This window comes from Spinacia oleracea, chromosome 2 (assembly GCF_020520425.1).
Source record: "Spinacia oleracea cultivar Varoflay chromosome 2, BTI_SOV_V1, whole genome shotgun sequence".
Classification (NCBI taxonomy): domain Eukaryota; kingdom Viridiplantae; phylum Streptophyta; class Magnoliopsida; order Caryophyllales; family Amaranthaceae; genus Spinacia; species Spinacia oleracea.
Window position 1 is genome coordinate 104,149,537 of NC_079488.1, and position 25,132 is coordinate 104,174,668.

General features: G+C 35.2%; 5 protein-coding genes across 6 annotated transcripts; 2 read left to right on the forward strand and 3 right to left on the reverse strand.

Moving 5' to 3' along the window:
* On the reverse strand, positions 1 to 8,727 carry LOC110789952 (CAAX prenyl protease 1 homolog). The gene is made up of 14 exons (XM_021994676.2): positions 8,571 to 8,727; positions 6,878 to 7,025; positions 6,679 to 6,763; positions 6,471 to 6,566; positions 5,175 to 5,240; positions 4,930 to 5,028; positions 4,653 to 4,766; positions 4,447 to 4,557; positions 4,277 to 4,339; positions 3,125 to 3,217; positions 1,876 to 1,992; positions 635 to 706; positions 487 to 552; positions 1 to 360 (listed from the first exon to the last, which is right to left on the reverse strand). The coding sequence occupies exons 1-14, from the start codon at positions 8,704 to 8,706 to the stop codon at positions 244 to 246; spliced, it is 1,383 nt and encodes a 460-aa protein (XP_021850368.1). The 5' UTR covers positions 8,707 to 8,727; the 3' UTR covers positions 1 to 243.
* A 1,481-nt stretch (positions 8,728 to 10,208) lies between these two features.
* LOC130467692 (protein FAR1-RELATED SEQUENCE 5-like) lies at positions 10,209 to 11,186 on the forward strand. The gene is made up of 2 exons (XM_056836281.1): positions 10,209 to 10,278; positions 10,675 to 11,186. The coding sequence occupies exons 1-2, from the start codon at positions 10,230 to 10,232 to the stop codon at positions 11,184 to 11,186; spliced, it is 561 nt and encodes a 186-aa protein (XP_056692259.1). The 5' UTR covers positions 10,209 to 10,229.
* Positions 11,187 to 11,201: 15 nt separating this feature from the next.
* Positions 11,202 to 12,791, forward strand: LOC130467693 (protein FAR1-RELATED SEQUENCE 5-like). The gene is made up of 2 exons (XM_056836282.1): positions 11,202 to 11,557; positions 11,783 to 12,791. The coding sequence occupies exons 1-2, from the start codon at positions 11,202 to 11,204 to the stop codon at positions 12,789 to 12,791; spliced, it is 1,365 nt and encodes a 454-aa protein (XP_056692260.1).
* Positions 12,792 to 14,254: 1,463 nt separating this feature from the next.
* Positions 14,255 to 16,395, reverse strand: LOC110789964 (uncharacterized). Of its 2 annotated transcripts, none has more exons than XM_021994703.2 (5): positions 15,932 to 16,395; positions 15,230 to 15,384; positions 15,070 to 15,136; positions 14,652 to 14,697; positions 14,255 to 14,558 (listed from the first exon to the last, which is right to left on the reverse strand). In XM_021994703.2, the coding sequence occupies exons 1-5, from the start codon at positions 16,320 to 16,322 to the stop codon at positions 14,480 to 14,482; spliced, it is 738 nt and encodes a 245-aa protein (XP_021850395.1). In that variant the 5' UTR covers positions 16,323 to 16,395; the 3' UTR covers positions 14,255 to 14,479. The 2 variants fall into 2 exon arrangements, with proteins under 2 accessions (XP_021850395.1, XP_021850388.1); XM_021994696.2 differs by having other exon boundaries at positions 14,652 to 14,703; positions 15,932 to 16,389.
* A 197-nt stretch (positions 16,396 to 16,592) lies between these two features.
* On the reverse strand, positions 16,593 to 24,557 carry LOC110789958 (sphingoid long-chain bases kinase 2, mitochondrial). The gene is made up of 12 exons (XM_021994684.2): positions 24,206 to 24,557; positions 24,030 to 24,106; positions 23,287 to 23,340; positions 23,128 to 23,187; positions 20,245 to 20,322; positions 20,077 to 20,123; positions 19,945 to 19,985; positions 19,774 to 19,858; positions 19,528 to 19,642; positions 19,293 to 19,415; positions 18,766 to 18,866; positions 16,593 to 17,294 (listed from the first exon to the last, which is right to left on the reverse strand). The coding sequence occupies exons 1-12, from the start codon at positions 24,342 to 24,344 to the stop codon at positions 17,165 to 17,167; spliced, it is 1,050 nt and encodes a 349-aa protein (XP_021850376.1). The 5' UTR covers positions 24,345 to 24,557; the 3' UTR covers positions 16,593 to 17,164.
* Positions 24,558 to 25,132: the final 575 nt, after the last annotated feature.

Here is a 25,132-nt window from a genome sequence, read left to right on the forward strand (position 1 = left end):
GAAGAAAAAGGCAGCAATGAACTATGAGCATTAAATTGAAAACTATGACAAAATTCATACATGTAATTCCGAAAACCACCCCATTTTTTTCCCGATCAACCCTATAAATAGCAACTCTCTGGAGCGTAGAGCCGTAGATACAAGTCTAAGTTAGTGGTAGTCTGGTAAACAGACTAACAGTGCAAATATTGTGGTAAAAGGTGTGCTACATGATAAATACACCCGAGTACATCTCCGGCCGAATCACTCCTCTTTCTTGTCAGTTACATCAAGTGCTGCCAATCTTTCAACTAAGGGCGGGTGAGAATAGTGATATGCCGAGTACCATGGATCTGTATTCATAGCTGACAAGTTCTCCTCCTGTTATACCAGCAAATATTCATTCATCAAACCCAGGCTTCTCTCAAACAACACATGAACATATAAATGGAGGATATAATATAAACTGACATGAACTCAAAGCAAGAATATCATTCAATACATTACCTGCAATTTCACAAGACCGGCCTTGAGCTCATTTGAATATCCTAGGTTCTTCGCAAAAGCATCAGCCTGTGAAAGAGCAAACAATTTAATCAGAAGACGAACTAGTGATTCTAGTAGAAGAGAGACATTATGGAGTCTAAGATATCACCTGAAATTCAAAAGATCGGCTCACAAGATTCAGGGCAAAGTTTACAAGGTGTTGGAGAGGTATCACGGTATGCTGAATTCAAGAGAGGAAATTAAAGTGTTACTAAATGCCCTGGAAGCAAACATTTTATTTAAAAGGGAGCAAAAAAAAAATTTGAAAAATACAGTTTCTTGCCAGTTGCCACATCTAAATCTATGTATCCTTTGTGAAAGCACAAAGGTATATCTTGTGGCAGAGCAGAGCATTAGTTATGCTCAACTTGTGAAAGGCGATTCCCACTTAGATTAACGTGTTTAGCTCCAACTTGTGCCATACTATGTTCACAATTTATTTATACATAGCTTGATATTGCGGTCATGGTGTGAAGTGTATAAAGGGAAGGAAGGGGATTTCCCATATCATAGCAAATCATGCATTATTCTCTATCTATCAAGATAAGCTATAGTCATTTTTTTTTTTAACTTGACATTAACCCACCATTTAGAAAAGAAAAAACACCTTCCAGTATAAATCTCACCAAACGTAGGATTTGGAGAGTCAAACAATATGCAGTGTCAACAGTGCACTAAAAGATTTGTAGAATAACTTGTCTTTGGAAATAGGTGACTATGCAATGCAAAAAAACTCATTAATCATTATTCAACCCATCCCAGAATAAAGTTCCAATCCCCTTTAGAGTAGGCATTTCTCCGCTTGTTAAATTGAAATTGGACCCACACATTAACAATTTTCTCTATCTTTAAAAATCTGTGCCAAAGGTGAATCAGGGTTAATATTGGGACGGAAGGAGTTGAACATATTGTAAACGATAATCAATCAAAATACCCAAAAAGAGCAATCTCACAATTGTAGGGGAAGTAGTAGCAGTTGTACTAGTAACAAATTAGTGGAAATCGTGGCAATGAAACTAGTAATGAAATAGGAGATGCAGTAAACGTAGCAATCAAAAACAATAAATAGAAAATGACGATTAATCATTTAATCCCACTGTAGGGAAAAAGAGGAAGGGGAAGTTCATTTAGGTACTAAATTCTGAAGGGCGAGAAGGGGCAAAGAGTGGGGAAGTCACGCCAAGTCTAAAACCTAGAGTGGAGGAGTAAAAGAACTTGGTAAAAGGAACTCTATTACGGGAGGAAATTTATTTCAGCAATAGTGAAGAAAGGCTCAAGAAGCATTGACAGTTGAGTTTCCTCAACACATCCATGGAAAAAGATGCATGGCTCATTGGAATTGACCCAAACCTGAAAGATGATGAGACCGATGAGCACAGGTTGTACGTCATGAAATCCAAAACTCTCAAACAGGTCCGTTGAATTTCTCACAAGAGTATATCCTCCAAATTGCAATAAAGTAAGAATCTGCAGAAGTTCAAATACACGGAAGTATCAAAAAACCATTACCAGACTGTTAAGGAGAAGCTCAATCAGAAGAACATATATTTGGCCGAGTAACACAAGAAAACATCAATTTAAGGTATCTATCAACCACAAAAAAAACATCAATTTAACGAGGTCACTGTTTATCCACAAAGAAATTCTAGAACAAATCCCAATAAATATTGGCAATTCCATTTCAATTCTAAAGCTCACAAAATTCTAATAAAAACTTAAAGAAGAATTTATCAGATATTTACAGCTTCCAGTCACACTTTTATACAGCCCACAACACATCAGATTTTAGAACATATCAATACACTAGTCACTAAGCTAAGTTGCACTCAGACGGATAACTTCATTACACTCACATTACTCCTATAAGGGCGTGTTCAGCGTAGCGTTTGAGGTAGCGGGTAGCGTTTTGACCTAGTCAAGACTTTACTTGTAAAATTTGTAAGTGTTTGGTAAGGTAGCGGTTTAGGTTGCGGTAGAGGTTAGGTAGCTTTTATCAAACGTTAAAATTAGTAGCATTTAAGGTAGCGGGAAGCTTTTGACAAATTTATCGTAAAGTTTTAAAAACTATTCTAGCTTTTATTTTATTTTAGAATATCAACCGTTACTTTGACAGCTAACTGTTACCCGCTAATATTCACCGCTACCTACTATCGCTAATTTTGCCGACCAGGGCATAAGCCCTATTAGGTTGGAAAGTTGTATCAATTAAGAAACAGCATGATAATATGTTGTACGAAGACACTTCTACAATAAGAGGCTCAGCTGCCAGCCAAATTTTATTACATGATAGTTTAGTCTGCAACAACAATGTCTAATTCCAGTTTCTAAAATAATGCGAGTGGCTAGAGTAATAAAACCTGGTAATACGAAAAATCAAACATATCAATCTCCATATATTGGTCCTTTATTCACTAGTAATTTCATTTCTCTTCAAGTGAAACAAATCTTTAAGGACATCATGCATGACGCAGTAGCATCTAAAGGTCCAGATAATATTTTCCAATTATGCAGCTAGACAAGGAGACAGACAAGACAGGCATGCGGCCTGTCTAGGACAAATAAACCAAAGAGAAATTGGGCAAAGGAACTTAAGTTATACCTGCACAGCAATGAAAGAATACATGGTATGGTTGAGTTTCCAGTGCCCTAGTTCATGTGCGATAACCGCGACAACCTCCTTATCATCCTTGCACTGCAAAACCATCAATAACCCAACATCAATTCCTAAAACTGTGATAGTGGAGCTGCATTCTTTTACATTTTAAAAGAAAATTTCCAAGAGTAAAAATGATATTATAAAATCATACGGTAACAAGCAACCTTCAAGGACACTCCCAGAAGATAAAAACACAGTTGAGCATTTTGAGCTAGTCTTTAGCAACTGTATATGCATCTTTCAATGCAAAAAATACATGAAAATGGACAATATTGTAAAATCCTTTGTCCAGATTTAATACCTATAATCCCCGTCAAAAAAAAAAAAAAAAACCCTATAATCAAGCATCTTCTCGATGAGCAGTAAAGAACAAAAAACGAAAGCATGCAGAAATACGAAGTGGATACTTTTGGTTGCATCAACTATTACAGAAGCAGATGAAGTTCAGGTGACCATAACATTAGCTTCCACAGGATACAAGAGAAGAATAGAATACCTTAAGGCCAAAAATCATAAACATTATCCCATCTATAAAAAGCCAACAGCATAATTATAAAGTAGAAAAGAATACTGGGAACCTAGTCAAAGAAGATGATGCAGGAGTTACAAAAGAAAACAGACAGACGCGGAAGCAAATATCGAGGTGAGTTTGAATGCAACCTTCATGATTATGAACAATTTCCTTTATGAAGCTTTCAGGCCTAAAGAAATACACTCACCTCCCCGTTATACCCAAGATATTATATAACATCGTGATTTCAACCAACAACCAGTCAACCACATACACGTCATATCACAATTCACAGTGATGTATATGAAGAAAAGGCAGAAGGAGGAATCCTAACAAAACCTAGTAAAACATACAATGAACAACTCAATGGGATGGGCTTACATTCAGGGACAAAGGGAGTATTATTTTAGACCATATACGGAGTGTATATTAGAACAAAATACAAATTGCACAAGAACTTTGTTAAAGCAGTCCGTGGAAAAAACTTGGCGCAATTACTAATAAGAATATTGTGTTCATCTGAGAGATAAGACGAGTACTAAGCATACAAAAAAGGTAAAATATAAGTCTAGTACTGAGCCTACCTGCTGAATCAGAGTGTCGTAGAGGACTATACGCTTGTTATTGAAGAAACCATACATGTAAGCCTGCAGATTATTAGGCAAACAAATAAATTACTACGAAAAATTTCACGGCATATCAAGAAGATAAATACATTTTTCCCAATCATATATTCCAATGACTGAGATCTCACATTGCTATGGCTTGACCTAGTCGATCCATCCACCACAAAGAGTTTCTTTAACGGGAATTTCAGTGAAGAGGCGAGGTCCTCGATTTTTGTCCTTAGCTCTCCATCAGGGAGCTATATTTCACCACATCCACACAAAATAAAAAATAAATAAGACTACAAACAAATTATAATGGTAAAAAATAAAGAAAGAGTGACATTAAACATACCGGGGTGAACTTGTTAAATAGAGGAGCAATCAGAACAGGATAGAGGGTCATCATCACAATAGACAGAATAAACATGAATCCCCATAGGTAGATAGCTAAGTATGGGCCACCTTTCTGAAACCATGCATTGAGTAAATTAGTACCCTCATTACAGAAAATAGGTTGATATGCTTATTTTTGCAATAAGAAGAAGGAAACGAAACCTTCATAGAATTGGAGGCAAACAATAATAAAAGGATACCAGCCATGCAAAAACAAAGTAAGCAGCCGTAAGTACCTGTACAATGACAATCATTGCAGACACAATAGGAGGTCCAATCACAACTGCAAGAACAATACTCTTCACCATATCTTTAAAAAATAGCCACATAGTTTGCTGCACAGCAACATTAATAACAGTCAAGAAAATAAAATTAATAAGACGAAATGTTAATGAAATATCAAAGAAAATTTGAGTTATAGATAATAAATAAAACACAGACGATAAATAAAATAGAAAGAAACATATGAGAGCTGATCTACCTTATTAAACCCATGACGAGCTTCGATCACAAAAGTTGAGTAAAGAGAAAATGGCAAATCAGTGATCTGCATCAGAACATGCCTTAAATTGTAAGCTTCAAACGAGACATGAGTGTTATATTATTCTAAAAGCAACAATACATTTTTGACATCAAAATATCCTTCAGTATTAGTGTATTACACAAGTGGACATAGACGGACATGTAGAGAGAGAGTTTTATGAACATTTATACATCACACAACAACAAAAATTTATTTTCCATAAAAAAAATTATCTGCAACATATATCTCCGAAAAGAAGGCCTTTTAGTTCATCACCAAAATTTGGTAAATGGCTTAGGTATGTAGTTGTGTTAGTAGTTTATCTATTTTTTCCTCAATAAGTAAAAGAATGTATCAATAATATACTCTTTCAAACCAACTTATCAAGCATGTGTCTCTATATCAGTTTCAGGTTGTTCCCAAAGAATCTAGCCTCCAGTCCTCCACTAAGATATTTACAATCTTCTACAACCTTCCCATACTATCCTTGATTGAATATTCACACATAACTACACTCCAAAAGAAAGCAATAATTTAAATGCAGGAGTTTTACAAAATAAAGCACAAGTTCTGCATAACTAGCTTTTGGGAGAGACTTGCACTATATGTAACTTTACAAAAAATATAATAATAAACTGAGAGAAATATTGAGTTGAACTCCATTGTAGAAAAAATTCTGACATCTATAACTGCACTCTCTTCCACTCTTTCCTAATCCACAAAGAAACTTAATGAAAATGACTTATTAATGTTCCCATAAAAAACAGAAGTATCATCAACAGTAAATTGAGGGGGGGGGGGGGGGGATAACCAATGAAAAGACCAAAACGCATAATCAGGGCCAACCGACCAACAGCTCCTGTGTGTGTGCGCGCGCTCAGTCACTTAACTAATTGATAGACCTAACTGTTTGGAATACTATATATTACGGATAATGTTTTTCAGTCAAGCAGTGGAAAAGCTAAATTGAACACATGTTGACGAGTCCAAGAACAAAGTATCTTCGGTTTCTTAACACCAAGCATAAATCTAACTGTTTGAGATAAAATAGATTAGGGATAAGTTCTTCAGTAAAACAGTGGAGAAGCTACATTGAGCAAGCGTTATAGAGTCCAAGAACAAAGTATATTCAGTTTCTAGACACCAAGCGTAAATTTGATTTGGCAAAGAGATTCCCATCAGAAAACAGAAGGGGGGGAGGAGGGTTATGTCAGAAGTGAACTTCAAAGTACATAGGCAAGTTCTAGAAAATACCTGTGACCAAATCATAACACCAGCTAGGAAAGCCAAGGTGTGCAGTATTTCATTTTCAGCATTAAGGCCTGCATACACTAAAAAGTCTCCTGCTTTCTGTATCCAAGAAAGAGGAAAGACCGCAGTCAAAGAAAAAGGCTCTGTCAGCAAAAAAAACATTTCACTGCAGGATCACTAATAAACAACAGTACAGGATTCAGCCACTCACATTCCAGAACCATGGGAGTATCCCAAAGTATAAAATTCCAGAATCTAACACTATAGTTACAAACTCATGAACAAAATGGAAGGCGCTGCATTAAATAAAAAAGAAGTCATTATCTGCAGTTGGGAAAGAAAAAGAAGAAAGAATGATAACTCATCGTAACACAATCAGAAGATTTGAACAGCAAAAACTAGCAGAGAACCTTTTATCAAGACTGTAAGCCCGGGATTTTTCAAATTTCTCTTGACTAATCACTTCTACCAAAGGTTTTGGGAGTGTTGGTAACTTGTGGGCAGCATGTTGACGCAAATCCAGATAGGTTTCAAAGAAGTACATCAGTATCATGAAACCTGAAGTTGGATTGTAACAAGGAAATGTTATCAAGAGAGTAGTTAAGCAAATGGCCCCACAAGCCACTACTAAACTATTAGACAAGACAAAACAAGACAGGTGACCAAGAAACAAAAACAAGCAGATGCAGTTGCACAATTAACCTCAATTCCTTTTCACAGTGGTTGCTGAAAAATTAGAAAGATTTACCATTGTTTAAAACATGAATAACATTGATCGACACAGTTTTGTCAAAATTCCTAAAAGAAAAATAATTCAGAAAATATATTTAATGCTTATAGTTAGCCACTTAGCCCTAAGGGTAGCTTATGTCAAAACCGATAAATTTTTTAATATAGGATAGATATTCAGCTTAGGCTTTCAGACATTCCTCTATTCCCTTTCCTCAATCTAATATTGCATTTTCTATTTTTCTTTTTTGCAAAGGATTGTATGGCGTCCAGATGAACCACTTTTTGAGTCCTTGTCTATTGTTGGCAGAAACAACACTTTTTAGAAAGTCGTTATATTTCATGCTTTCAAAGTGGATACTTCGAGCATGGATGGTCTAATAAATGCAATACAATTCTCTCTGCTTTCCCCACATTTTTCCACATGCTTCTATCCTTAGCTTCATGAGTGATTGGATAACCTTTAATAAAGTCTTGAAATGAGGAACTGAAATGTAAAATCTATAAGAGAAAACTGAGCAAGGGATAAACTCCATCCTCATTATATGCTCAAACTCATCCCAACTCTTGTGCTTAACATCAAGTTTAACAAGCCTTGCAGGGATAAACTCTATGTTCCAATTCCAAATCTTTCCTAATCCCTATTCTAAAGTTTCCTGAAATAAGTAAAAATAAGGAAAACAAAACAGGCTCTTGTGCTTAACATCAACAGTAACCAGTCTTACAGTGGTAAATTACCTCAAATTACAATAAAACCTTACAGATTAAACTTTTCTTTACCTTCAGTACTACTTTTCCTAATTTAGATTATAAACATCTGAACTATTTTTTAAATCCCTCTCTATTCAGTTTTGCAGCTACCTCCACTTAGAAAGATCAACCCTCACAATCTTACCATTTTTCTAACAAAGTTCGCCCATTTATCATCACAGATTTCTTAATTCACCGGAACCACCAAATATTAACAACCGTACACCCTAAAAACAGCAATTGATAACAAACCGAATGCACGAAATAAAAAATGGTAATTTCGGCACACAATTGAATGCATGCAGCACATCAATCAAACCCCAGCGCACAATAAAATGAACTTTAACACACAAACACAAAAATCAATCCTAGAAAATAGGAATCAAGGGCTTAAACCCAAAAACCACATTAAAATTTGGATTGTAATTTACAGTAAATTGCATCAAAAGCAAATTAAAACAAACAGATACAAAACTGGGTAATGAAGAAAAACAAGAAACAAAGTACACAACTTTAAGATATGAAGAAAAAAATGCAAAAAATAAAACGATGAGAGATAATAAAATTGAAAACGCAACAGAATGTAATCACTGAATTGGATAGATAAGAAACAGGGAAACATACCGACGACGGCTTCCAGATAAGGAAACGTCATGGCTGAATCGAACAAGATTTGGGGGAGAGAGAAAGAGGAAGAGGAAGACGAAGAAGAGAGTGTTAAGAGAACCCGGATGAAGAATGAGCGGGTATTCCTATTCATACGAGTACTTGTTTGTGAATTGTGGAAATGACCCGGGCACCCGGCTAATGTTGTTTTGGTGGGTCAAACCGTAGGCTTGGATTTTGGGACTTGAGAAAAATCACAAGTCTGGAACGATTTTCTGAAACAACGCTATAACTAGTTTGTGGACATGCTAAGGTAGGGGACTAGGGATAACTATTTTTTTGGGTAGAGGGACACAAAGTGCAAGGCGATAATTAGTGTATATAGAATTTGATCCTATGTTTTGGGTATAACCCTCAAGACTTTACCAACTAAGCTAATTGATATATACAATATACGGGATAACTATAAAAGTATAGCTATATAGTTTGGTTAGGGTTTTCGTCCTAAATTGTGTTCACCCTAAAAAAAAGATGCATTTTGGACTCACCTTTCATTCTTTCATCATTTAGGAACTCACCTTTTACCTTTTCATCATTTAGGTTATGTTCTATCAATAAATGATATACTTAAAATCAGGGTGCAAACGAGCAGTACTACCATGTTCATGTTCATTTAACTTATACGAGCACAGGCTCTTTCATCCGAACTCAAAAATCTCTTCAAGCTTGGTTCGTTTAAGAGATTTGTGTTTGCGAATTGTTCGTGAACGACTCATTTATTAATCGAGTCGAGTTTATAAACGAGCTTTAGAGTTTAAACTTTAATCACTTGGAAATCTCACAAGTTATATATATATATATATATATATATATATATATATATATATATATATATATATATATATATATATATATATATATATATATATATATATATATATATATATATATATATATGAGAACACCTCCTTTATGTGAGAACACATCCTATGTGAGAATAGATCTTAACCCTTGAATCATCTCTAATCTAACAGCCTGAAATGAAGGATTATTAATGGCAATTTGGTAAATTCTTTTAAGTATAATCAGCCCATAAAATTCAGTTTTCACGTAATTAATTTCTCTCTCTAATCTCTGCTTTCTCTCTCTGTTTTCTCGCCTTTCTCTTTGATGTTGCTGCCGCCATTAGAGCACCTTAATCAAGGTCCAATTCGTCTCCAAATTCGCTTCAGAATTCAATTCAATTCTCGAATACATTCATCTACTTGATTATTTCAAGGTATTTTTTTATCAATTTTCGCAATTTTGATTTGTGTATTTTGCTTGATAATTTTCCAATTTCTGACCTAGTTTTGATTATCGATTCCAATTCTATTAGTATTGAATTGAAATTATTAATTGTTGATTATCGAATTGTTTATTTGCTGAATTTCGTGAGCTTCTTTTATAATTTGAATTGCCGAATTGCACTCATATTTGGTGAGTTGTTTTTGTTTTGTTTTTTATTTTCTGATTTGTTTTTTATTTTGATTTTTGATTTGTATTTGTTATATATTTTAGATTTTTGATTATCTATTTGTTCCTTTGAATTTTGTTTTTAATTTATGTGTTCAAATTTGTATTCAATCATGTATGTGTTTCATGTTTTTGATTTATAGATCAGTATTCTTTCGAGCAATGGCATCAGAATTTCATCATAGTTCGTCCTCATCATTGACGGAATCAAGTGAGTTTTCTTATTATTGTGTCTAATTTGTTAACGTTCTGAATAATCGCTATAAATGTTCTGAATTTGTAACCCAATGTTCTATGTACATATTATACACGTTCTGAATTGTTTTTAAATTCGTTTTTTGATCATGTTGTGAATAATGATCACCTCTAATGAACTCCAAGTTGTAAATTATTTTTGATGATGTGAATGATTGCATTATATCTTCGGCATAGTCGTTTAAAATGTTTTGAGTAATACTTGCTTCTAGGATTTTGTATAGTTCTCTATTTTCCTGTCTCATTCTTTCTGATGTTCTGAATTATTCTTACATTGTTCTCCACTTTTAACCCAATGTTCTATGTAAACTTTATACATGTTCTGAATTATTTTTTTGTTATTTTTTTCTAGATTCTGTTGTGGATAATGAACAATATGCAAGTTGTTCTAATTCAAATGTGGCTGTTACTCCTGAAGTAATTCCTATATTAAGTCCAGGGGGAACGAGAGAATGGATTCCATGTTGTTCTGATGAGTTAAAACCTGTTGTAGGGATGAAATTTATGAGTGTCGAAGAGGGTATTTCATTTTATAAAGCATATTCAAAAGCTGCTGGTTTTGTGATGAGGAAATCTACTGCTACAAAAAGGAAGGCACTAGACGTTATTGCTTTTCAGTATTGTTTATGCAACAAGGCTGGTTTCAAAGAAAAAGCAATAGTTAAGGTTGGAGGCATGCCAAATGTTAAAAAAGGGGAAGGTAATGAAGATAAAGTACCTATACCTCGAAGAAGGCTAGTTACTCGTGTTGGTTGCAAGGCTCGGATGGTTATGAAGTATAAAAATGAAGGTTTTTATGTGGTGACTGAATTCCGAGAGCCACATGTTCATGCTCTTTACACCCCGGGTTGTCTAAAATTTTAGAAAGCGGGTAGGAAAATGAATATTCTTCATAAGAAGATGATTATTGATAATTCGAAGGTGAACATTGGTCCGGTTAAGACTTTTAGATTGATGAAGGAGTTAGTTGGATCGTATGATAACGTTGGTGCATCCAAGCAAGATTTCAAAAATTTTCATAGAGATTTGAAGGCTTACATTGAAGGATCGGATGCCCAAATGTTTGTGAATAACTTTCAGAACAAGAAGTTGTTATGGAGTGCATTTTTCTTTGACTATGAGGTGGATGAAGACGAGCAACTTTGTAAAGCTTTTTGGGCAGATCCAATATGTAGAAAGAATTATGCACTCTTTGGTGATATGGTTTCTTTTGACACCACATTTCAAACAAATAGGTAATTTCTTGTCATGTTCTGAATTCATCTAAATTTTGTTCTACATAATATTCATGATGTTCTAAGTTAAAATCTGCATGTTTTAAACATTACTCATCAAGTTCTGAATGCATGGTTATCTTGTTCTAATAACTGTACATATGTTCTAAATATTATTCAGCATGTTCTATATAACTATTCATATGTTCTGAACATTATACTGAATGTTCTGAAATTTGTTTTTAGGTATAATATGATATTTGGCCCATTTACTGGAGTTGATCACCACAAGAAGTGTGTTACTTTTGGTGCTGCTTTAATAGCCCATGAGGACATCGTGTCTTTTGAGTGGGTTTTTAGAACTTTCCTCAAGGCAATGGGAGGTAATGAGCCAGCTTGTTTGATTACGGATGAAGATCCGGCAATGAAAATAGCTATTCCTAAAGTGTTTCAGACCGCTGAGCATAGGTTTTGTATGTGGCATATAATGAAAAAAATGCCTGAGAAAGTCGGCCGTCAGATTACGCAAGATACCCTGTTTCTTAATAAAATTTGCAAATGTGTTTGGAGTGAAGAGATTGAGCCAACAGAATTTGAAGAGAAATGGGGAAAGGTTCTTGCTGAGTTCAAGCTTCAAGACCATGAGTGGTTGAAGCAGTTGTATGAGAAGCGTCAAATGTGGATCCCAGCATACTTTAGAGATTCGTTTCTATGTGGTATCATGAGGACTACATCAAGGTCAGAGAGTGAGAACAATTTTTATACAAAGTTTACCAATCCCCATCTCACTCTAGTAGAGTTTTACATGAGATTTGAGAGTGCATTGGATGCTCAAAGACATACTCAAGGTCAATTTGACAATGATTCTAAACACAAGCATCCAGAATGTAAGACTTCCTTTGCATTAGAGAAACATGCTTCTAAAATCTACACTGTTTCAGTCTTTTATGATTTTCAAGAGGAGCTCGAGATTGGTTGCTTTCACTGTGGACTTGAGGAGTACAAGAAAGAAAATGGGTTTGAAATCTTTACCATTAGAGAAGGATGTAGAATAAGAAAGTTCGATGTTAGTTTTAACCCGGCTAACCTAGATAGTAAGTGTATGTGCAAGATGTTTGAGAGGTTAGGGATTCCTTGTAGGCACATGGTTTGGGTGTGGAAGGCAAAGATGATTGAGTATATTCCTGATGCTTATGTGCTAAATAGGTGGACTAGTTTGGCAACTAAAACATTAACGAAAAACGTCAAATGGTAGTGTTATTCAAACAACCCAAAGTTATAAGGTAGTAAAATATAATTTTCTTTTTAAAAGGTAGCAATTCACAAAACCACCAAACTTAAAGGTAGTGTTTCACCAAATTTTCTACTTTTTATTATTATTCCAGATTGTTATTTCTGTTGATTTTGGTTAAGATATTTATTATTACATTTTTTTCATTTCATTTTTTCATTTTTTTTATGAGGAAAGAAACCAGGTTAGGCCCTTGGGGAGGGCTAATTTCATTTCTTTGTTAACATAATTACTTTCCTTGTTTTTATCTAGTTTATTCATGAAATGCCTTTGAGGTTTAACGAAATGCACGAAATACCCTCAACTTTTCAAAAATGCACTAAATGCCCCACGAGGTTTATAAAAATACACATTATACCCTCAATGACTATTTTCCGTCACATTAACTTTTCCCTTAAATCAACTCTAATTTTTTTTTTCACTTTTATTTTCTCTTTCCCTTTTAGTTTTTTCTTTTTCTTTTCTTTTGACCCTGAGATTACAAAACCTGGAATCCTTTCATATCCTCCCCTCCGAGGAACTCTAAATCTCAACGGGTTTGTGTCCATATGGACACAAGTGGTCTCGTATTAGTGCTCATTAATTTAGTCTTAGTACTGAGACTAGTATGATATTAACATACCAATATATTGCTACGAAGTATCCCCTCCGTATTTAATTAAAAGATACACTTCCCATAATCAACTGTATTTAATTAAAAGATTGCATGTCATTAAACCCAAAATCGTTTCTAAACAAGATCCAAGTTTAAATCCAAATTATCATACACGGGTCGGATTAGATCCGAATAATAGTTAGGGTATCCACAAAAAAGAAATCGTTTGCACTCTTTCTTCTATTCAAACTCACAATTAAAAATCCACAAAAGTGTCCAGTAAATAAAATTAATTATCACAAATGTGGGAAGAGAAATAGGAATGTAAGTGGATTGAGAAAAGTCCAAAGTTTAATCCAATCCAGTCCAAATTTGTCAGACTGGATTCGACTTGTAATATTTCAGATTGGACTCGAACTCAACATTTTCAAGTCCAATTAATTTTGGACTGGACTTGGTCCCAACCTTTTGTAGTCCGAAACTCCAATTGAAGTCCTATTTAGCAGTAGCGTTTTAAATAGCGGGTAGCGTGTTGACTAGATCAAAACACCAAAGTTGTGAAAATTAGGAGAGTGGGTTAGGCAGAGGGTAGTGGTACAAGTAACGTTTGACAAACTTTTGCCAAATGTTAGAAAGTTTAGCATTTGAAATCATGAATAGCGGTGGAAAGCCAAAACATTTTTCAATTAATTTCTACACTTAAAAAATTAAAAAAAAAAATTTCATAAAAATAAATCAGATCGAATTGGACCGAATTCGAACTTAAGAAAATTTATATGTTTCGGATAGGATCGGACTCGGGAAAAAATTGAATCGAACTCGGACTCAAATATCCATGTGCAAAATTTTTGCATTCGTTGGGTTAACTTCGCAAAGTCCAGTTAATGCATTTTCTTGTATTCACAAAATTACAATGCCTTCTCTGTACCTACTAGACTAGCATCAATCGCATAATCCTTCTACCAAAGGAGAGGATAAAGAGACATAAGCATCACGATTTACAAAACTCTCATTCCTGTGGTTTATAATTTCAAAACTAATGCTCCTCGAACACCGCCTATTGATTAACCTGCCGGCTAGGCTTCAAAATTTGCTTCAACAGAGCTATTTTTGGGACATTCCAGTGCTCCACATGCCTGCCATACACAACAAGAGGGTAATTGAATTCAAACAGGAACTTTTCCTGAAGTACAAGAGACTATATTGTACTTTAGTTGTTTGCAACTTACCGGCAAACTTTACCAGATTCTGGATCAAAATAGTACTCTGTATAACCTGTAGCTACAACATACGAGTAGATACTTAATTGTTAGCACCCTCGTAATGATTCTACTAGCGTTTGAACCTTCACCACAACGACCAAATTTTTTAAATGGTAGTAAGTATTAGAAGAAACCCTTTCGGTAAAGGGTTGTACACACATGAAATTCAAAACTCTTTACTACTGAGCAGAATCAGTGATGTATTCAGGATATGCAAGTACATAGAGTATATAGTACTACCTAGTTATTGAATTCATAGGGACTAATGGATGGTTGTACATAAATCAAATTAGTTTGTGGATTAAATTTCAGTTGATATTCTATTTTTCTCTATTTTCCTAGGCATTGCAAGAAAAATAAGATTCACGTATGAACAAACACCTACCAGAAAGGATAGGCTTCCAAGGGAAAGACAAGATACAATTAAAACGCCAATGTCCAATACCCTTGTCCTGCAGTTGCACCAAATTTATCAGGAAAAACATGAAAAACCAAATACTAGTACTGAGTAGGAGTAGGAGTTAAAGGTACCTAAATGAAGTTACCTCAAAGTCTTCCCATTTCATGAGTTTCATGTCAGACTTTTTGATAAGGGAACCAAAGTTGGTACAATTCCTCTTAAATCGTCTAAGCCCTTTAAAAGACCCTGCCGGATCAGCAAATTCACAGTCGTCTTCATACGCACCAAGTGTCACATTTCCTGAATTTAACCACCAGTTACACCATCCAACCTATGACATATATACTGAAAGTATGATTCTAAAGCATAAGAAATTTTGGACAATTCATTTTTTCTGTAGATATTGAACTAAAGTCTCAACTGGTCAGCTAGTTTTGATATCCACACTTTGGACAAGAATTTAAGTAATTTTGTGACAAACTTATTTACATATTTATACTCCTTCAGTCCCTAAATACTACGTAAGTAATACGGAGTACTTGGTACTTCAATACGGAGTACTTCATAGTTCATACATCACATTCTAATTTAGATAGTCCAAAAATAGATGGGTAACTTTCAGATTTTAGCAAGTTAAATCGTAACCTTTCAAGTATCATTTACCCCTATGACATCTTTGACTATAAATTCTAAAGGAACTACATCGGTGTGGTGGATATGCAAAACTTTAAACAGTAAATCCTTAAAGGATAATTATGATGCTTTAAGCTTTTAACCCTCATAAGTAAAATCATTTTCAAATAACCAACCATAACCAGAGAATTGTTGCTGAATCATGACTGCATACCTGTAACAAAGTAAGATCTTTGGAAGTCTTGTTTGATTGTCTCCACAACATCAGCTCGATCAACGGCTCCTGACTCGTCACAAGGAAGCTCGGTGGTATATTCGCCGATCGCATCGGAGGGCGGTGGTCGAAAAGCAGAAGCAGCTATGCCAAGCAGTTCAGAAGCATACCATGCTACTTTAAGCACCACATTTTCAGGTTCTCCCCCATCTTTTTTCTGAGCTGTAACTGAAGAATTGTTGCTCCTTGTTGCTGGGTTCTCCTTATTAAGTCCACAGCATTTGAGCCTGTCAAATTTCGGGAAAACATGATGAAGCTTAAAGCAAGTCGCATACCTGTAATCTTTGTTCAAGTGAGGAGCTGCGAAAGCATGTGAAAGAAAAGCAGCCATCTTGTTTTGGGGTCTCTTACCATACACAGATATTTGTTTCTCTCTCTGTCTACGTGGACAGGAAATAAGATTGTGGCCAACAAAATTTAGAAATTATAGACCAGTAATTTTCTACTCCGTAATACCGTGCCCAACATGGAGTATAAGGCCTCATATATGCTGATTTTGAAGCGTTAAAAATTAAATATGAAGAGAAACTCCTATTGCAAAGTAAATTTCAAGATTCATACAGCCAAAATATTTTCAAATACTTATCAATATTTCACCGGGTTAAAAGAGAGAGAAAAAAGGTATTCAAATCAGAATGGAAAAAAACAACAGGAGTTGAAAAAATAGGGTTAAAAAAAACAATTAAAGAAGTAAACCCGTCAAGGAACTTGTTACATGTGAGATGATATGAATCAAATAAACAGGCTACAAGGAACTCCCGAGAGTCCAAGATGACATATATTGACTAGTATTGAATTATTTTGTTCGGCGAACAACAGAAACATCTAATCTGAACAGCTGCAGTTACCAGCAACTGATATCAAACAACTCCGACAGTGTCTCCAGCCTTTTTTTAATTATTATCCAACTACTCAACACCATCAGCTAAGTAAGGAACTGCCGCGTGCTCTTACGCGCATGCTTGCATCAGGTCATCAACCATCCAATTAAAAAGCAGGCGGCTTTGAAATGCTTAAGAAGTTCTAAACTTCCAATTACTGTCAAAATAGACTGGTGAGATGGGAGCCACGGGTTCAGAAAAACGCACAAACGGACATGCCTATCCGAGCAATCCCTAGTGGTAAATCATCACAGTTGTACAGTGAAACGGCATACAGAAGTTCATAGGAATATTATGTCAGCATCTCGATAGCACCAGGTATGATGCGTAGTTTCCTGGGAAGGAAGCCTAAATGTTCTCCATCCGACTGGATGTAAATGGCGTCACCTTCATCAATTTGCTCCACTTCAATGGAACGTACACTGCAAATAAGTAAAAGGAGGTTTATTCAAACAATCACACTAGATGGAACTCTTATCACCCAAAATTCGGAAAGCACAACATGATCTAGTGAGACGGTTGATTAAGAAAACAAAAGTGAAAAATACGATCAACGTTCAAGAAAAAAGCATATAATTTGGCAGAGAAGTCAGAAGATCTCCCTCGGTACCTGGATGCCAAAGGTCATACTCCGTAAACCCAGTTAAGGCATGAATGCGTGATACACAAGTGTCTTGAGATGTCAAACCAACAAGATTTTAATTTTTTAACGGCTAAAGCCACCAATTCTTACACTGTAAAGAAAATTGTCATGAGAACTGATTTTACATAACATGGTGGGCAGGGCAGGGCAGACCAGGCAGCTAATTCCATTTACATTAACAAACGAGCATATTGGTCGATATTGTGTTAAAATTCCAGATTATCAATTTATAAACTTGACTTTTCTGAACTAGTTGTCAAATGAGTTCAAGGACCTTATATTGATTAGGGGTGAGCATAACAGGTACCCTATTAAAATTCGCGGAACCAAACCTGTTGCAACAGGTTCCTTAAAATGGGAACCGGAACCGGTTGCAGGTTCCTAAAAATGAGAACCATAACCATAACCTGTTGCAACATGTTCCGATTCAATTTACAAATTTATATAAATTATTTATATTTTATTGAAAAACTATCTACTTTATGGTTTGGGCTTTGATTGTTTTATAGTTTGGGGTTAAGTTGTAATTCTATATTCATATTTTCCAAAAATTAACTTGGATTGTTTTTATATTTTGAGCATATGAAGCATTTTTATATGGTCCGATTCCTTATGTTGGGTACTCCATGTTAGAACATTGTTACCTAATTCTCTAATCACCCTACGAACTGCGAACCGGAAAAGCGAAATATAACATGAAAATGGTACAATTTTGGTCTAATTTAGCACGTTGCGTAGCGAATTGAAAACCCGTACCCAATCTCATACTAGCGAAACAGGTAACATTGTGTTAGAATTACCCAACAGGGTACCCGTTCCAAAAAATTGAGAACGGGAACCGGAACCTTTTGTAACAGGTTCCCAAATTTGTTACCCGTAACCTGCACAACAGTGATCCGGAACCGCAGGTTCCTAACGGGTTCCGGTTCCGATTCAAAGTACCATGACTTTTTGCTCACCCTTTTGCTCACCCTAATCAATATGGAAGATGAGGTACAATGAGACTTGAACAATCACAATCAAGTTTTTGAGTGCTTCCTGCATATTTGGCATGCTAATGGTTTGGGCTAAAATTGATCTTTTGTAGACAAACGAAAAACTCCATCAGAATGGGAGCTAGTTATTGCAGAACACTCCAAGTCATCAAGATACAGAAAAAAAAGGAATAAATGAGCATTGTGCAGGATGCATCAAGCAAAGCAGATTTTAATAAATAGGTGGGTCGTTTTGACCTTACATCAAGAATATACCTTTTTGATGATACATTCCTTACTGATAGATGTGTCCCATTATACAGCTTGTGCAATTTCAAAATGAAGTCATACCACTTGAAATCCTGAAGGACCACAACCTGCACAGAGAGATTGTCATGAAGCCGCAGCGCAAGTGCACAACGAATCATTCTAGAACACAAGGTATTCCTAATTTCCTATTCATAAAAGGTTTCTGTAACTACGAAGGATGGACTCATTCTCTGGCTTGCACAGTTGCACCCTTTCCTTGATAGAATAACAGAACTGCATTCGGTTTTCTTACTGTATATATTCATTGGTTGACTGAAACAGCAACAGGAGAATACTGTTGAAAAAATGGCACGCAAGAAAAATTAACATTTTTGGTACTGAACTTCCGAGAAGCAAAAGTTGTGTTTTTTTCTTGTTCTTGCAAACTAGAAACCCATTACTTACGAAAATACTTTTAGAGGAACACAGGACTCAGAACATGCGGGAGGGGGGTTTTGCACCGTTTGGATCCAGAAAACTGAAAGTTAGGTTACCTCAAGGTTTCCATTAGAAGGATAAGCATTGGGGGTGATCTTCATGCCACCACCAAAGTATTTAGCATTTCCGATGCAGAGAGCTGTAACTTGAGAGTAATTCATCCAGTCACTGTCATCAATCTAAAGCATAAAACAAATCAATTTTAATAACAATACCAATTAGAGCTTTACCTGAGATGGTAAAGCTGTAATTAACAAAACCTGACAGGAGTTGCGAGTCCATGCAACTCACCTTTACCCTGAGATCTACATTTTTGTGTCCCATGAAAGCTTGCAAAGCCCCAATTACATAGCATAACTTTCCAAACTTTTTATATCTCGCAGCATAGTAACCTGCCTTTGCACTCCTAACACCCCCCACATAAACAAAAGAATCACGAACTGTGCTTTATGAAAATGCAAATACCAGAAGCTTTTAAAGAAGTTAAATTTATAAATTAGGGGTAGGGGGGGGGGGGGGGAATAAAGCTACACTCACAAATGAATATCAGCAACATTTATGAAATAATGAGGTTCTTTATCCTCCGCAGTTATGAGACCAACATCCACACGCGATCTCAGCCCTTCAAAGCAACTTTATTAGCAAAAATATGAATGAGACGTGAAAATTACACACGAAGGGAAACTACATTTTGTCCTGGCTGTTCACCTTTAACTATGCGCTCAACAGCTTCATAGGGGTCATTTTTCCTGAAAAAACAATAGGTCTCAGATATACGATTTCTTCTCTAGGCATATATTGGCAATTGGTAATTCTAGCAAGAGATGCCAAACAACTAACCAGCCAAATGTTCTGGAAAAATCAGAACCTGTGCCTAAAGGAATAAGCTGCAGACAGAAACAGCAAGTGACTCAGCATTGAGCTGCAAAAATTCAAACACAATACACTCTGAAAATTGCAACAACTACAAGAGATTTGTAACTCGTTCTGGGGTCAGTAATTCCTTACTCCAAGTGCGGTTGTATGAGCGGACTTTTCACTTTGGCTAGAGACAGGTTCCCCTTGCCAAAAGAAGCCATTCACGACCTATTGCAAGTCAAAACCCCTAAATAATGTTAACAATGAAGAAGTACTAAGAGTCTAAGACTACTAACATATACTCTATTATATACAAGAATACAAGAGTGACATCAATGCCCTTACAGGCTCTACTCAGAAGGACAAAAAAAAATCCTCTGTCCTTTGGGGTTTATGTGTTTAATTAAACAAAAATAAAAAATTCAATACAAGTGTTGTTCTACAATCCAGTATAAACCTTTAATCAAACCATCTAATATCCTTTCCATATTTAATGTATCAATTAGGTTTTGTTCCAATCTTCCCAGGATATTTATCTTTTCAAATCACATTTATCGTTCCAATAACATTTAATGATTCAAATAGGGGTGATTTGTTACTAATCTCATTTCTGCCAGTCACCTTTCACATGGTTTTCTTACAAAATTTCCCCTTACCGTTATCCCTTTTCAGTTAAAAGGCACTTGGAAAGGAATGGAACGAATGCACAAGTAAACACGTCAAAGCCTAGCAGTCTACTCATTCATAGGGTGTTTTTTTAATTATTATTTTGAAGATGCAATAGAATTAGAAGTTCAATGTTCCCTCAGTGTCCTGAACTCCTAAAACTATAAAAGCAGTTATCTGATATGTGGATCATTCAGCTCCCATATCTTAGCCAACAAGCCTCAGTAGGCTAAGGCCCTGTTCGGCAAAACTAGCGGTAGCGGGTAGCTTTTAGCGGTTCAGTAGCGGGTAGCGGTCAGAGTAGCGGGTAGTGGTCAGAGTAGCGGGTAGCGGTCGGCTAGTAGAGGGTAGAGGTTAGGTGTAAAGGTAGCGGTTGATAGTATGAGTGTTTGGTAAAAGTAGTTGTTCAAATTACATGACATAATAAAAAATAATATATTTAGTTAGAAAATTAATTAAATTGATTTTTTTTTAACCATGCTTAAATATTAAAGAGATGTATGGAATTAATAACTTCATGCACATAAAAGTAAAAGTACGTGGATCCTCCTAGTATATCAATAATGTCAAAATGATCGTGTCAAATGTAGTTTATTATAATTAAAAGTTTCTTCTAGCTTTTCATAAATCATCAGCAATACGGTCACGTATAACCTTCATTTCAGTACGACTTTCAATTCCATTTTCCCAATGTGAAACAACATGAACATCAGGAGTCTCAAATGAGCGTATAAAATTTGACCTTTAACACCCGAAAAAGGGATCATCTAGAGAATTTAAAAAAAAAAAATTCAAAGAAAAACATACTCTCTCTCATTAATATGCGGCGGTTTATAATTCATACATCATAAATATGGTATTCTAACTAAACTCCATATTACGTAATCTTATTTCTATTCATATTAGGATATTAGTACTAGTAGACTAGTAGTATAGTATAACTCTAACTACTCTGATTCTATCTTAACACCTCCTCTGGCGAGTCCATCTGATGGTTTATTCGACTCTTCATCATCGTCTTTCCCATCTCAAAAACTCGAACTTACGTTTGATGTATTTTGCGGAAAAAAAATACAAATCTTTAATCGGCTCTTGATACCATGTTACATAAAACTCAAAAACATACTCTTTCTCATTGATATGCATGCGGGTGTTCATATATACACCATAATCTCCTAATTAACTCAACTCTATATTACATAATATTAGTACTACTGGTATATAGTACTTCCTCCGTCTTTTAATACTCGCAACGTTTGTTAGTTTCACGCATGCCAATGCACAACTTTGATCATTTATATTTTAAATTCTCTTTATGCAAAAATTATAAAAAGTTGATATTTTGAAAATACACATTGAGACAAATCTAACAAGATCCCACATGACTATGTTTTATCTTATATAAAGAACACTACGAATAGTCAAAGTAGATTATATGACTAGTGGCAAAAGTCCAAACGTTGCGAGTATTAAAAGACGGAGGAAGTATAACTCTTACTACTCTAATTTTATCTTTCCAAGATCAAATCTATAAATCCTAAAACAAAGTAATACGTATGAATTTATGAAATAATTAAAATCAAGTTAAATATATATGGACAAAGAAAAAAAAAAGAGAACACATATCTTAAGAGGAGATTAGAGAGATTGATAGACTGTGGAACAATTTTAATGGAGATGATGGGGGAATTTTAGAGGAGGTGGAGAGACGTGCATGGGATGACAGAAATTTGCAACGCTACTGATCAAATGAAACGTTAATATTTCTAACGTTTTTCAAAAGCTCCTCAAACTCTACCTCTACCTCTAACCTCTACCTAAAACACTACCTCGCCAAACACTCTTTTTTTTTAACTAGCATTTTGATTAGGTCAAAACACTACCCGCTACTCAAAAAGCTACAGCCGAACAGGGCCTAACATGTTTTTGTTCATTGTTGTGCCAGCATACTCAAACCCTCGCATGTAATTCTTATAACTAGATCAGAGAGCTCAATATTGCCACGATCTAGACACTAAAATCAAACTTCCACCCTAGGTAATTAGGGAGTGATCAAAATATTGAGTCGTTAACCCCCTTGACTATATTTGGATCAAGAAATGCAAAAGCGAAAAATTTAGATCACAAATCATAACTACGAAATCACTCTCTCCTTTATCCCTTCTTTTACTACACGAAATGGGGGCGCAGTTATGAATTTCATTACATTTGCATCAATACAACTGTAACCCAAGAGGCCAAGAGTGCAAATAGTTCCATTCAGTAAAAATGTAACTGGTCTAGATAGAGTTAGGGAGCAGGATGGAGAGGAAAAGCCCCCTCTTATGTACTTCGTATGTTTCTTTTATTGAGTATAAGGAAGCACACCTCATGAAGCGTTCCATCACCACCAACAGCAATTACAGCATTTGCCCCCTCCCTGATAGCCTATTCAAACAAGACCGGTAAAATGAAAGAATAAAAAATCACAGCAGCCAAAGAGAAACATCGCAAATTTAAAAAAAATGTAACAAAAAAAAACTATACCTCTCTCGTTATATCAGTTGCATGGCATGGACCTGATGTAAAAGATTCACATATCTGGTAAAAATGCAAGTAACTTTCATAACCAGCAACAGTAGAATAAACTATAAAGCAGTAATATGAATGATATACCCAATAATGATAGAAATCTTAGATTGACAAATGAAGCAATCCAAACTATAAAGTCAGTAACTCAGTAAACTGCACAATCCAATAACAAATGGCCGATTTCAATAGCAATTTAGTGTAAAGCATTTTTCTTCTAGCAAAAACAGCAAGCACTATTTTCTAAATTGTTAGAAAAGAGAGCAAGGCAAGCAAGACATCTCAACTGCAATCATTCCAGCTCCTCGGCATTGGAAGAAGGTTTATGAAACAACTTTGAATCTCATAAGCAATCAAGAAATACTCCCTCCATCCTGAAGTAATTGTCTCATTGATAGTATGATATGAATTACAATAGAGATAACTAAAAGCAAAATGATACAATCTAGAATCCTCTAAAAAGAATAGTAGTTCTCGTTTAAGCAATAATACATCAAAATTACATAATAGTGATAATACTCCAAGTCGAACTTGCTAACATCTACTTAAAAAATTCACTTCATTCATTTCAATTCCATAAAGAATTTGGATAAAGTGACGATACATTATGCAAGAAAACTAATACAAACACAAATAAGCGAACATTCATGCAACTCTCGCCAGCAAAACGAATAAAAACAAAAAATTAAGGAAAAACTTACATTGCAATCAGAAGAAAGGCGAGACCTCAAAAACGGCAAAAGTTTCTTCCACTCCTTTCCTGTTGTACCATTTGCTCCTGCCGACAAACAATTTTACAACAAAATCAGCATCTCATAACATATTCGATTACCTAAACAAATTGAGAGAAAAACACATACATAGATAGAGAGAGAACCTCGGGGATTGACGACGAAGACGAGATCGGAGCGGCGGGATTGAAGGTTAGTGGAGGAGAGAGAAAAATCGAGCGCCATTGATGGAGGGAGATTTTGAGCTGTAATAAACCCCATCCGTACTGCTATTCCATAAACCATTTCAGCTCTTTTTCCCACCGCTTCCACTAGGCGGTTGATTTCTAGATCACACTAATGTCCGCTTAATTTCTAATGAGAAATTGCAATCTTCTTACAAAAAAATTAGAAGTGTAACAAAATGGTCAACATTTCTTCCGCATCCCGTAACTCAATTTGCCTCCATGACAAACATTTTAATGTCCTATATTTTAAAGCATGTGATTAATATCGTAATTATTGATTTATGACAAGAACGTAATTGAAATATAGAATTGAAAATATTATGGGCAGAAGTAATAAACTATTATTTTAATCTTGTTGTTTTGAGCTTTACTTGACTGAATCAAACTAAACTGAATAAAGTTGAATTGATTTTGTTGGGACCTAAGCTGAACTAAATAATAATAATAATAATAATAATAATAATAATAATAATAATAATAATAATAATAACAACAACGATGATTAATATTATAATATAGTAATGATTTTTATAATAATAAACAAAATATGTAAATAAAAATGAACATAACCCTGTTCTTTCTGGATTGAATGAAACGAAACTGAATCGACTGGAAGTGTGGAAGTGAGCTGAACTAATTACTAAACTGAAGTTGAATGAAACTAAAATAAAGTCTACAAGCACAGGGTCTTAATGAAGCTTTCGAATTCCCAAATCTAGAGCCAAAAGACTTTCGTTTGGTAAATCAATGGTTGAAGAGACAACTCTCATTTTACGGAGGACAGTAATAGCCTGATAGGTGGAGCTGAATGTGAGTTGAACAGAATCATCAAAGAAAGTAAGAAAC

Coding starts and splice junctions, on each gene's coding strand:
- LOC110789952 (XM_021994676.2), bottom strand. CDS start 8,706: ATGAATAGGAATACCCGCTCATTCTTCATCCGGGTTCTCTTAACACTC. Junction 4,767..4,929: donor CAATGATTGTCATTGTACAG/GTACTTACGGCT, acceptor GCATGGTTTCAG/AAAGGTGGCCCATACTTAGC. Junction 553..634: donor GCCGATCTTTTGAATTTCAG/GTGATATCTTAG, acceptor GCTCTTTCACAG/GCTGATGCTTTTGCGAAGAA.
- LOC110789958 (XM_021994684.2), bottom strand. CDS start 24,344: ATGGTTTATGGAATAGCAGTACGGATGGGGTTTATTACAGCTCAAAAT. Junction 23,341..24,029: donor GCCTTTCTTCTGATTGCAAT/GTAAGTTTTTCC, acceptor CATTTTTACCAG/ATATGTGAATCTTTTACATC. Junction 18,867..19,292: donor CTTCTAATGGAAACCTTGAG/GTAACCTAACTT, acceptor CTCTCTGTGCAG/GTTGTGGTCCTTCAGGATTT.
- LOC130467692 (XM_056836281.1), top strand. CDS start 10,230: ATGGCATCAGAATTTCATCATAGTTCGTCCTCATCATTGACGGAATCA. Junction 10,279..10,674: donor CTCATCATTGACGGAATCAA/GTGAGTTTTCTT, acceptor ATTTTTTTCTAG/ATTCTGTTGTGGATAATGAA.
- LOC130467693 (XM_056836282.1), top strand. CDS start 11,202: ATGAATATTCTTCATAAGAAGATGATTATTGATAATTCGAAGGTGAAC. Junction 11,558..11,782: donor ACCACATTTCAAACAAATAG/GTAATTTCTTGT, acceptor ATTTGTTTTTAG/GTATAATATGATATTTGGCC.
- LOC110789964 (XM_021994696.2), bottom strand. CDS start 16,322: ATGGCTGCTTTTCTTTCACATGCTTTCGCAGCTCCTCACTTGAACAAA. Junction 14,704..15,069: donor TTGGAAGCCTATCCTTTCTG/GTAGGTGTTTGT, acceptor CGTATGTTGTAG/CTACAGGTTATACAGAGTAC. Junction 14,559..14,651: donor GAATCTGGTAAAGTTTGCCG/GTAAGTTGCAAA, acceptor TGTGTATGGCAG/GCATGTGGAGCACTGGAATG.